Source organism: Columba livia, chromosome 12 (genome assembly GCF_036013475.1).
Source record: "Columba livia isolate bColLiv1 breed racing homer chromosome 12, bColLiv1.pat.W.v2, whole genome shotgun sequence".
Lineage (NCBI taxonomy): Eukaryota > Metazoa > Chordata > Aves > Columbiformes > Columbidae > Columba > Columba livia.
This window is the reverse complement of record NC_088613.1, coordinates 614,234-626,009: the sequence shown is the minus strand read 5'-3', so window position 1 is coordinate 626,009 and position 11,776 is coordinate 614,234. Positions and strand designations below refer to the sequence as shown.

General features: G+C 57.8%; 1 protein-coding gene across 6 annotated transcripts in view; it reads right to left on the bottom strand.

The window, feature by feature from the left end:
- Positions 1-5,849: 5,849 nt before the first annotated feature.
- Positions 5,850-11,776, bottom strand: part of STARD8 (StAR related lipid transfer domain containing 8) — a 53,216-nt gene continuing 47,289 nt past the window's right edge. For all 6 annotated transcript variants that reach the window (XM_065077325.1, XM_065077328.1, XM_065077324.1 and 3 more), the window contains 9 exons: positions 10,887-11,060; positions 10,240-10,399; positions 9,802-10,000; positions 9,454-9,664; positions 9,211-9,325; positions 8,639-8,854; positions 7,997-8,214; positions 7,711-7,887; positions 5,850-7,368 (listed from right to left, as the gene is read on the bottom strand). In XM_065077325.1, coding sequence (XP_064933397.1) covers positions 7,251-7,368; positions 7,711-7,887; positions 7,997-8,214; positions 8,639-8,854; positions 9,211-9,325; positions 9,454-9,664; positions 9,802-10,000; positions 10,240-10,399; positions 10,887-11,060 — 1,588 coding nt within the window. In that variant the 3' untranslated portion in view covers positions 5,850-7,250. The remainder of the gene's footprint in view (positions 7,369-7,710; positions 7,888-7,996; positions 8,215-8,638; positions 8,855-9,210; positions 9,326-9,453; positions 9,665-9,801; positions 10,001-10,239; positions 10,400-10,886; positions 11,061-11,776) is intronic.

Here is an 11,776-nt window from a genome sequence, read left to right as displayed (position 1 = left end):
GCTGACGGGTGCCCAACCTGCAGAGGCTTCCAGCAGCCTTTCTGAAATCCACCCCTGAACCTCCTGCCCTAATTCTCCATCAGCAAATGTGATGACGGGCAGATGTTAAGAGCTCTCCCAGGCCACTCCTCACCAGGGCTCAGAACTTGTTCTGAGCAGGTTTGTGCGCAGACCCACAGTGACCTGTACCTGGGGACAGGAGCTGCCGAGCTGTCACTCCCATGGGAGGCTGTGCCAGGCTGCTGGGGACAGGGGGCTGCAGCAGATGCTCAGCCAGGATGGGTGCAGCATCACCCACAGAGGGGCCAGCTGGGACTGTTCCTCCCTAGGGTCAAACCTGGGGGTCTCCAGAAGGGGAAGTGGGGGCAACACTGAGGAGTCCACGCTGGGCTGGGACAGGGGGGCTGCCCAGGGCCTGCCCCAGGGACCACCCAGTGAAAAGGGACAGACCAGCTTCTGCTGCATCCCCAGTTCTCCCAGCTGGAAGGTGGATGTTGGGCTGTGCCAGCAGCTTGCTCTGCCACAGACCTCAGCCTGCCAGGCTCAGCAGCGTCCTAGAGGAGGTGCCACATGTGTTTGTTAATGAGTCCCTTAAATTACTGCTGACGCTAATTGAGACCCACACCTTCCCCCTCCAGCTCCCTCCCCACCGGCCGCAGGCTGGGCAGGCAGACGCAGCGTTATGGGTGATCAGCAGCCTGCAGCTAATTAGCTGCCCTTGGGTGCCGCGGGAGCATCCAGCGCCGAGCGCGCCGTGTGTCCGCCGCGCCACCGGCACAGACGCCTGCCAGGCTCATCTCGGTGACGGTCGTCAGGTTTTAATTAGTCTCCAACACGATTCCTGTCACAAACACTCTGCTGGGGGTTGTTTGTTTTAATTTGATCAGGGACAGGCAGAAGAGAGGGGGAAGAAGGAAGGTAATTAAATTTGACTAAAAATCTTGGAATGCCGTGAAAGCTGATGTCCTCATTTGCATAACCCGCTACCTGCAGCGCCCCAAACTTCCAGCAGCTTGACTGTCCCCTCCCGGCGGAGGGTCCCGCCCGTCCCTAGAGGGCACTGCGGCCGCGGGACCTGCGCGGGGAACGGGGACGTGGACGAAAAGATCCCTGCCTAGCTTTGTGCACATTGGGGACTGAGGGGGAGAAAAAGTCAACATTTGGGTGAAGGGGGGAAAATGCCAACACCTGCATGAAGTGGGGAAAACACCATCAGCTGGTGCTGCTGAGGGCGGGTGCCTGGGGGCAGCCTGGTGGGGATGCCTCAGTCCTGCCCCAGGACCAGCACGGTGACCATCGATTCTGTGCACAGGGGGACAAGAGGCAGACACAGCTGGCTGTGGCTCCAGGTCCCCAGCCTGGGGACAGCTGAGGGGCCCCCAGTTGGGGGTTCAGGCCCAAGCACAAGGACAACAGAGCAGCAGGTGGGTGTAAGATCAGACTGGGCATTTCTCTCCTCTGTCTTCCTTTTGTGTGGCCTTAAACAGCTCCTTTTGTCCCTTGGTGCTTCTGTTTCCCTACTTGTGTTTCCCTGTTTAACATGGAAAAAATACTGTTCCTAATTTCCCTGCTTGGCTGTCCATAAAGCAATTATCTGAAAATTATTTCTGCTCATTGGCAAGTTAGTTCTAATGATGTTTGCTAAACATTTCATTATTATTGCAAACACTGCTTTTGCATGGGGAGTCAGGGCTGTGATTTCTAGAGACAGCTCCTGGCAGAAGTAGGTTTCACAGGCAGGCGCTTTGTTTTATAGAGATATCACAGTCAGGGCTAGAATGGGTGATGCTGTTAGGGTTTTCTGGCTATATAGTTAAAAATAATGAAGGTGATAAGCTTAGACTGGGTGACAAGCAGGGGTTTGATGGCTAGTAGTAAAAATCGTGGACAGTTTGGGAAGAAACACAGAGATGAAGAGGGACTGGGCGTGTTGGAGGAGGCACAAGGGTGGCCCTGTCCCTGGGATGTGCATTTACAGCCAAACCAAATCCTCGGGATGTTTAATGCAGGAGAATCTGCTCCTACCCCTCATACCCCTCTGTGGTGGGTCCAGCCATCCCTTTTCGAGCCCTGGAGACCATTATGCAGTGTTTAAGAAATGCTATTGGAGGACTTTCTGGAGGATTTCTGTAATCAGGGCCTTACCATAGAGCCGCAGGGCACCAGAGGACGGTGGTCATCCCAGGGAGGGTTTGCCCGTCACTCCTTGCTGTCTGAAGGCACACGGGCTCCTCACGTCGCTCCCTCTCACTGCAGGAGCTGAGGTGGCAAGAAGAGCCCAGGAGAAATAGCTGAGTGGGTTAGAGTGTGAAACACCCAGGCATTTGGTGAGAATAACAGAGAAAACTGGAGGGAAGCTTCATTTCAGCCCCTAGATGGGCTCTAGGAGGAGAAAATGTTGGTTAGACCCACGTAGCTGCCCGAGTGGCATCAGCTCTTATCTGGCTGGAAGACAGAGCCACCCTTGCAGCATCTGGCACTGCTCCTTCCCCACAAACTTGCTGGGAATAAAACCTTAGAAAGGAGAGAAACAATGCAGAGATGGAGCTGGGAAAGCCGAGGGGCTGCCAGGGTCCCACCTGGTGCTGCTGGAGCAGGAGAGGCCCTTGCAATACAACTCTATACAAAAAAGAGGACTGAAGAGCGATACAGAGTGGGATAAAGAGGCTGACCTGTGAGAGGAGCGGTGCAGGGAAAGAAAGAAAGAGATGTGGGCAAAGTGTAGGAGGCTTTTAGCAGCTGAGGACAGTCTGAAGGAGAATGTGCTGGTGTAAAGGATGCGATGGGGGGTGTCACGAGCACGCTTTGCAGCGTGTGCAGGAGTAAAAGGAGCTGGAATGGCACCTGCTCTGAGCAGCACCCCTGTGGAGAGCACCCGCGGAGGAACTGCCCCTTCTGGGGCGCTGTGGGAACAGGCAGCTTCCTCCAGCGCGTAATGCTGCCCGTGCTGTGGCTGAAAGATCGGGCTGGCAGCAGCAGCGCGTCGGGAGCTCCTCATCTGGTGGTTGTTATGGCAGCACACGTTACCTTTACGAGGCGACGTGGCGGTGTTCAGTTTTTTCAGGAATGGATTGCATTTGTCACAGGCCCCAGCAGAAACAGGATGTCACAAAAACGAATTGCACTTGCAAGCAGGGTAACACCTGTCTTTGCTGTGGATGTGCCCCAGGAGCTGCCTTGGGAAGAGCCCCAGCCCCAGCTGCAGCAGTCCCGCACAGAGCAAGGGCCGAGGGCGCTGGAGGGTGTGATTCTCTTTCATGCTGTCTGCAACCACAGTGCAGGATCCGCAGGATGTTGTCCTCCTGCTTAAAAAAATATGGGGCAAATGACATGTTGGCTGTCACTGAATGCAGAGCTGGAGCGTCCTCTGAGCGCTGTTCCCAGCCCATGTGCTGTTGCTTTCCCTACTGCTGATGTAACACAGCTGGAGAAAACAGGCATGATCCAAAAGCCATTGCTGCTGCTGTTCCCGCCCTGCCCTCAACATTCAGCCTATATTTGGGGTTGTTTGGCCTCTCTTGTGCATCTCGCACCCTTCCTTTGATCGCACAGTCAGGGGCTCCTCCTGAGCCGCTCCCTACCCTGCTCCAGCAGCCTCTCCCCCCGGGAGCCCCGAAGTGCTGGTCCCCCTGTGCAGTGCTGCGAAACAGGCGAGACGGGCGCAGGACTGGCCAGCGGGATCTGCACCGCACTTCAAATCTTTCTGTTAAAGGCAGCCCCGTTGTCCCCTTCCTCCCCGGTCCTGGGCCATCTGTGCTGTCTCATTTACACACGATGGCCTGTGCATTCGCAGTTCAGGAGTCTCGGGCTGCCCAAAGCAGCCAAGGGCACAGATGTCCAAAGACGCTCTTTAATCCAGTGCACATCAGAGCCCCAGGGAGGTGAAGATCAATCTGCAGCTTCGCGAGGCAAGTCCAGCCCTGCAGGAGCAGAGCTGTGGGTGGGAAGGGTGGCTCGGCAGGGTCCAAAGGACCAGCAAGAGGAAAGCTGTGCTGGTTCCTCTGTAAAGCCCGGAATGGGTTTAATCCCCGTCCAGACCTGGTGGTCTCCAGGGAGCCAGTTCTTCAGCTTCCCTTTGGAACAAGAACGAAAAAAAATCAGTAATTTTCTTCAGATGCGTGTTTTAAAGCACCTGTAATGAAAGACAACTGTACATCTTCCTTTCTGTAATTGGTCTGTTTGCACTATAAATATGGTACATTTTCTACCTGACTTGCTAATAAGCAATCATTTTATCTCCTTTTATCTATAATTAAGCAGAAATGAGCCTCATGTTGCGGTTTTGCAATCATTTGCTAATATAGAGTTCTGCTAAGCTTGTAAGGGTTGGCTTTTATAAGACTTGAAAAGATTGATCTGAAACAACATGCAGGGGGAAAAAACATGAATCCCTGTTAATGGAACTTGAAGGATTTGAATAAGGGATTGATTTTTAAATGTTGGTTTGTGAGAATCATGGGTTGGAGGAAAACACTCTTGTACTCATCAGCTGACAGTGCTGAACAGCGGCAGGTTTAAGAGCGGGGCTTTGATCCAAACAGGCTGAGGTGCCTCCAGACGGTTTTGCAAAGCCTTGGGGGTTGTTGCTTGTTCAGTGTCCCCAGCAGCTGCAGGACGGTGTGGATGGGACCCCCCTTGCCCAGCTCTGTCCCCACAGCCCCGGGGTGCTGTCACAGGGGGCTGTGCTGGTGTTGCCCTGTCCCCAGCCCACCCCACGCTGCTGCCACCTTTCCACAGGTGCTGGTGGCAGGTGGGCTCCTGGGCAGCACAGCCCCTGCCCACAGGGGCACAGAGAGCAGCCGGCAGCGCTTTTACATGTGTGTTTACATACATACATATATATGCATAAAGCCAAAGGCTGCCCAGTTCTGTGATGGTTTTATGGCCATGGCATCAGTGCAAAGGGCTATACTCGCTGGTACTTTTTTCTCACTGTACCTTGTGGTCCCACCCTCCCAAGTGCAGATGGCCTGATGGACACCTGCCTCTTCATCATCGGAGCCTTTGAGCCTGAGCACTTGGCGAGTACAGCCAGCACGCCCGGGGCTGGACGGGCAGCCTGGCTGTGCTGTCCTCCAGGGTTCAGTCCTGCTGCTCACTACAGGACGCTGGAGGAATCCCGCGCCATTGTTTCCCCGTTCAAGCAGTGCAGAGCTGCGAGCAGCAGCCCAGCGGTGCTGCGGCGTCCGGCTGCTGGGCTTCTCCCTCAGCGGTGTTCCCCTGCGCCGTCAGAGACCTTTGGGAACGACGACGGGAGGAGCGGGGTTTGCTCCCCGCTGCAGTCCCACCTGGACAAGTGGCCCGGTGCCTGTGACTGCTTGGCCACCACCTACCTGGGTAAGACCAGCATGGGAGTTGGGGACAGGGATGATGTGGGGCAGGATGGGCTTGCCTGGTGAGACCAGCCAGGGCTACCGAGATGTCTCTGCCCCCCCTAGTGATAAAAGCAGGAGTCGTCCTGCTGTCAGCCACACCACCAACCCCGGTCCACGAGGTTTGCACTTTGGCTGTGCCCAGAGCGAGATTTCTTCCTCTCCACGCTTGAATCTTGCAGCCTTCATCACCATCGTCTTCACCTATTCCAGCACGTTCTACTCCATCCGCATCGTGGCGTTCAAAGCAGAGAGAAGCATCTGCTCCAGCAAGTTGCCATCACAAAGCAGATTCTTCTTCATCGTCTTCGCGGACGCTCGCTGCAGAGCCCCATCTTCTCCCAGAGCTGCTCTCCCTGCTACAGCTGGATCCCAGGTGAACCCCCACTCCTGAGACAGAGCCCACGCGGCTCAGCTCGGGGATGCTCCTGTGCTGAAGAATCACTGAGCATGAAGGTTTCCTCATCAGCCAGCAGGTATCGTTAGTACTTTATTAATTACATGGATGGGAAGAGCAGCCCCCATCCAAGTCAAACAATCTGTTGCAGTTGCATATGATACAAAAGTCCCTTAAATACAAAATACACGTCTTTTAAGTGAGCATCACCTGGCACTGAGCTCTACTGCCAGCGTTATATATTAATATTCCAACTGTACAACTATTTATAGATAGGAACAAAAGAAACATTTTAAAAAAATATTAGGAGAAAGATCACTCTCCCAAATGTTAGTTATATTTTTATATATATATATATAAATATATATATAAAAACACAGAAGAGAGGCTGGGTTGCTTTTTTTTTTCCATCAGGAGACAGACAGGTTGTGTTACAGCAAAGCTGACACTGGGAGTCGCTCCCGCGTGTGGGTCGTGCTGCCTTCCAGTTGGAACGAGGTCTGGTGACTTGGGTCCCTGCTGGAGCGCAGGAACCAGGTCGGGTCAGCTCCGGCGGGGGTTTCTCCGCGGAGGAACGGGGAGGGATGGGGAGGGAACGGGCGACTCTGCAGGGGCAGCGCTGGGGAGGCAGCTCCACAGCTGGGGGGCAGGGACAGCCCCACATCCCACCGCCCCACTGAGCCGGGGCAGGGCCAGGGGAGCCCCAACAGCAGCAGGACCGGGGAGCTGCAGCACCCGCCGTGTCCCTCCTCCTGCCCACGGTGCCTCTGCATAACCAGCCCCAGGGCTCTAGGTGTGTCCTGCCCCTCCAGCTGCTGGGGATGCTGGTTTGAAGGGACAGGCTTGGCTTGGAACATGGTTCATCCACCAAAGCCCAGTGCACGAGAGGGCTTTTAGCCCAGTAAGAGCAAGGCACAGGACTAGAGGGCTTTTCTTCTCCTATGAAATTCAGCACCAAAGGCTCCTTCTGCCACTCGGCACGGCTGGCACTCGGGGCAGAGCCCTGTATCTGTGTGCAGCTGCTCGACTCCTAGAATCACTGCCTCTCTCACTACCTGACAGGTTCTGCTGGTGCCTCCCCAGCTGTCCCTGCCGGGTGACACCATGCACGCTGCCCACCCTTCACTTCCCAACACAGCACTGCGACCTCCCTGCTCGCTTCTCCCTCTTCTCCCCACGCACCTTCACTCCAGTTGGCACATGGGACCCACTGCGCTCCACCCTGTCCCCCGCAGTCACCCCCAGCCCCTCTCTGTGCTTCCCAACGCCTCTGGTGGGGACTAGGGGCTGCACAGCTTTGTCTCTGCTGTGCCAGGGCGACCAAGGCAGCACGGGGACAGTGGGATGGGGATGCCCAGCCCAGGGTACAAGGACACACATAAATATGTGTCCCTGCCTCCCCTGCCACGCTCCCCCCGAGAGCCCATTCCGGATCCACCAGCAAGTCCACGTCCGACAGGACCGAGCATCCTCCTGGCACCTCAGATCTTCGTCTCGGGGCCGCTGGGACTCAGGGCAGGGAAGGAGTCACGGATCCTCACCAGCTCCATGGCACAGAGGTGCCCAAAGACCCTGTTGTACCACTCGGGAGACCGGCCCCTGGGAAGGGAACAGAAGGGGGTGAGGGGGCAGGAGGGACCCTGGCAGGGGACAAGGAGCAGGGTGTCCCTTCGTGCTCCAGGACAGGTACCCAGTGTAGCTCCACCTGCGATGGATGATGAGACACTGAACCAGTGCAATGTGACAGAAAAGGGAATGTGCCCCCCTGCCAGCCACAGTGATGTGGTGACATAGGGGAATGTCTGTGACCCAACCTGGCTTGTGCCAGCCCAGAATGACAACTGGAGTGCCACTGGCGCTGTCCCCAGCCCAGTCCCGCTTCCCCGGGGCAGGGTGAGCGGGTGAGCTCCTGCCCCCACCCTCCTGCGGGCCCCTCCTCACCTGAGGTCAGTTCTGCAGATGTGGGTGACCCTGGAGCGGCCCATGGCGCTGGGCTCCATCAGGTACTGGGACGTCAGCACAACAGCTTTGACACCTCCCTCTGCCGGCAGCTTCTCGTGCTCCACTGAGATGGAGATGAGCAGGCAGGCTCCCCGCGGCAGGTCCGTGTGCCAGCGCCTGGGGACACAGCAGTCCCCTCAGTCCCATCCCTGCCACCCAGCCCCGTGCAGCCCCTGCTCACCCCTCCGGGGAGGTCCCACCACCCCAGGTCCCTCCCTGTCCTCACCGGAGCACCACGCAGTCCCTGCGCGGGTGGGGGGCCATGCTGTCTGTCACGTAGTGGTAGACCTCCACGTTCTTGTCCAGCGCCTCCACCACCTTGCTCTGCAGCAGGTCCTCGTCCCAGAGGTGACGCTCCCGCAGCACCCGGTGCAGCACCGTGGCCGGAGGGGCCTCCACCTCCGTGGACACCTTCCACAAGCGCAGAGGGTGCCCGTCCCCGACCTGATGGGCCAAGAGAGGGATCAGGTGGTCCACAGGACTCCCACAGTGCTGACCTCCCGAGCAGCTTTCCCAATGGCTCCCACTGCCATGGAGCAGCACCAGAACAGCTGCTTGTATGAGGAGGTGGGATGGCAGCTGCTCTGGCTGCTGGAGAGGGCTGGATGCAGGCACAGCTCCTCTGCCAACAACAACGTGGTGTCTCTGCGGGACTGCCGGGCACTGAGCACCCTCCAGCCCAGAGCTGCCCATCTCTCAGGCCCCACCCTGGCCAGGGAAGAGGCTGCTGATCCCTCCTCACCCAAGGGAACAAGTGCCAAGGTTGCTGGCAGGCTGGCAGGTGCCTGCAGCACCTGTGGCACCCAGGGGTCACTCCATGCATGTTTCCCTGTGGGACTCCAAGCCCCCTCCATACAGTGGCATTTACCTTCTTGCAGGAGAGCTCTGTGTTCAGGGGCCCTGGGGTGCTCAGCCACCCCTTGAATTTCTCTGAGGACTCTTTCAGCAGGTTCTGGACACTCTGCTCGAAGTAGGAGTGTAAATCCTTGCTCTCCCCCTGACACACGAAGTCAGCCAGGGGGTGGGGATAAGCATCTGCTGCCATGTAGGAGCTGCTCAGCTGGAGCAAGATGTCGTGGGAGACCTACAAGCCAAGAGCACACCGATCTTCAGAAAGCCAGATGGAGCCTACATGGACTTGGTGAGTGGTCCTAGGCAGCTAGAAAACCACAACTCCTCATGCCACCGAGGAGGGGTGAAGGATGGACACAGCCTCCCAGGGGACACGGCCCACAGCCTGTGACCTGCAGCACCACGAGATGCAGCTGAGCTGCGCTCCCAGGGCTGGCCGACCAGCAGCAGCCGTCCTGCTGACGATTGGGGGCCCTTATCTCACCCACACTGACTCCTCAGGACCCGCACCCCACTGGCAAGGTCGCATCTCCCTCTGGCAGCACCCGGGTAGGGCAGTACTGGGCTGGAGATGCCACAGCCACCCACCTGGAAGAGCTTCTTGCAGTCGGTGATCATGTGGGACAGCCCCTGCGTTGCAGCCATGTTCTCGTTGAGGTCCTTCTGGTCAGGCTTCCCCATGGTGCCCCTCTTGTGGATCACCCTGCAGGGGAGCGAGCTGGGCTGGCACCAGTGGGGACCCCCTTGCACAGCAGAGCACGGGGCTGTGTGACAGCACATCCCACCAGGGAAGGGGCGATGGGGAGGCTGGGGAGCCAACCCAGCCCTCACCTGGGCGAGGTGCTCTCCTTCTTGGACACGTTGAGGTGGAAGATGGAGGGGGCCAGGCAGACGGCCAGGTTCCCAGCGGTCATCTGGTTCTCCTCAGCGGAGGCGATGTCGCTCAGGAAGTACAGCAGGGTCTGCAGCACCTCCCGGTTCTCATCCGGCATCAGGATCACGGCCGCTTGCACCGCCTGCAGCCGCTGCTCCTTCGACACGACTGCCAGCGCGGGGCCAAGACGATGGTCAGCAGGTCCGTCCCCGCAGGCCTACGCCTGCACCACCGCCCTGTCCAAAGGAACAGAGAGATCCCTCCCGCCAGCAGACCCCCGCTCCCACCCCCAGCCCAGCACTCACACTGGTAGATCTGCAGGAAGGTGTCCGTCAGCTTGCTGGTGAAGATGGGCTCAGGCAGGTCACGGAAATACTGCTTCAGCAGGTCCGCCACGTCGTACGCCGACTGCCCCTCGTAGTTGACGTTGTCGGGGCTGGTTTCATTCATGTGCCGGAGCGCCTGAATCCGGGACTTCACCCCAGACTTGCGGAAGATGCCAACCTGTCGGGGAACAGCAGGTTGACGCTTGGGCACAGGTGGGCAGGACCGGCGAGGAAGCCCCTTCCCCAAAGGTCTCGGTCCCCAGCCCAGAGGAGACACCTGTGGGAGTGGCATTCCCACAGACAATCTCACCCTCCCGCTTCACCACAGCCAAGCGCCACGAGAGGCGAACAAAAAGGACCCCTGAAAGCTCGTTTTTTTCCCCAAATGACAGCGATTCGGTGCAGCGGCGGCATCACCTGGTCCAGGCACTGGCTGCGCAGGTAGCGCATGGCCTGCTGGATGCTCTGCGGCAGCGGCTGCCCCGTCCGCTGCACGTTCACGATGGGTGGCACGCCAAAGACCATCTTGTCCCTGTAGTCGGGGACTTTACTCCGCTTCATGAACTTGGGCACAGTCCTGTGGGTGGGACAGACAGACATCAGTGCAGCAAACAGCTCCCTCAGCACCAGTGCACAGAGGGGAGCAGGGCCCGGGAGACACACACATGCACACACATGCTTCTACCACATTTGAAATGGAAGCAACGCAGCTTTCGAGCAGGAACTGCAACACATTTATTAAGCCAAAATATGCTTTAATGCTAGGCTACAAAAGGAAACTGCTGTCCCGCTCTTACATTGCTGCAGCATTTTTAATGCCCCACAAATGCCTGCATCCCTCCTGGACACAGATGATGCCACGACCTCAAGTGTCAGCCCCCCGCTCACACTTGCAAAGATGCCCACAGGCACGCAGAGCAAAGGCAGCTTTGGTTTCGGCTTTTCCCCTCCCTCTCCAGCACTTTGCACACTGAAGCTGCCCCAGGCTATGGGACCCGGTCTAGGGGGCAGCACCCAGCACAGCCCAAGGGGTCACCATCCCATCCTCCTCCCCAGCAGCTCACCATGTCCAGGCTTGCTTGTGGGGCACAGAGTACTTCTCCATGATGGCCGTGAGCCGGAGCAGGGAGCACTTCTGGAGCAGGTTGAGCTGGGCAGAGGACTGGCGGTTGATCTCCAGGGAGGCCGAGTTCAGGCTGGGCCGGTGGGAGTTCTGGAAACTGTGCCAGCGCAGCTTTCTGCAGGGAAAGGCTGGTGATGGTGGAGCTGGAGACCCCGGGGAAGGGCCCTTCCCTGCCCGCGGCCCCAGTGCTGGGGGTGCTGTGTCATCCCCCGGGTGCTCACAAACCTGGTGTGATAGGGTGCCAGGGAGAGCACAAGTGACACTTTGCCTTGCCTCTAATGAATCCTCCCAGCCCTGAATCAACCAGCACCTCCCGCTGCACCTCGAGCTCATTCAAGGGCTGTTACCCTGCCAGGAGCCCAGACACTTAGGCTAACACATGCCTACAGGACCACCATGCAGAGCAATGCCATGGCAAAGGAGACATCTCCAACACCTGAGAACAAAAGACACCCCAAGGAGGTGGTGCTCTCTTGGGAGCCTGTTAAGCTCTTCCCAGGTCGGTGCTGTTCCTGCCCAGTTGCTCCAGTGCATCGCCAAGCCCAGAAGGGACATTCCCAGTTAACAAAAAGTCCACCCGTCTTTATCCCTCCACACCTGCGTGCAGGCACATCACCCTTCAGCATCAGCCCAGCAGGGCTAGAAAAGTCACAGAACTCAGCAACGGCTGCCGTTTTCTTAGGGAAAGCCAAAGAGAGCTCTAGCACACTGCAAACAAGTGCCTCCATCTAGACCTGTTATTAGTAAATGAAAACCCACTCAGAGGTGGCAGCCTGTGCACAGCAGGCAGCAGCAGGCAGGAGCAGGCAGCAGCCACCAGAGTGCACCAGC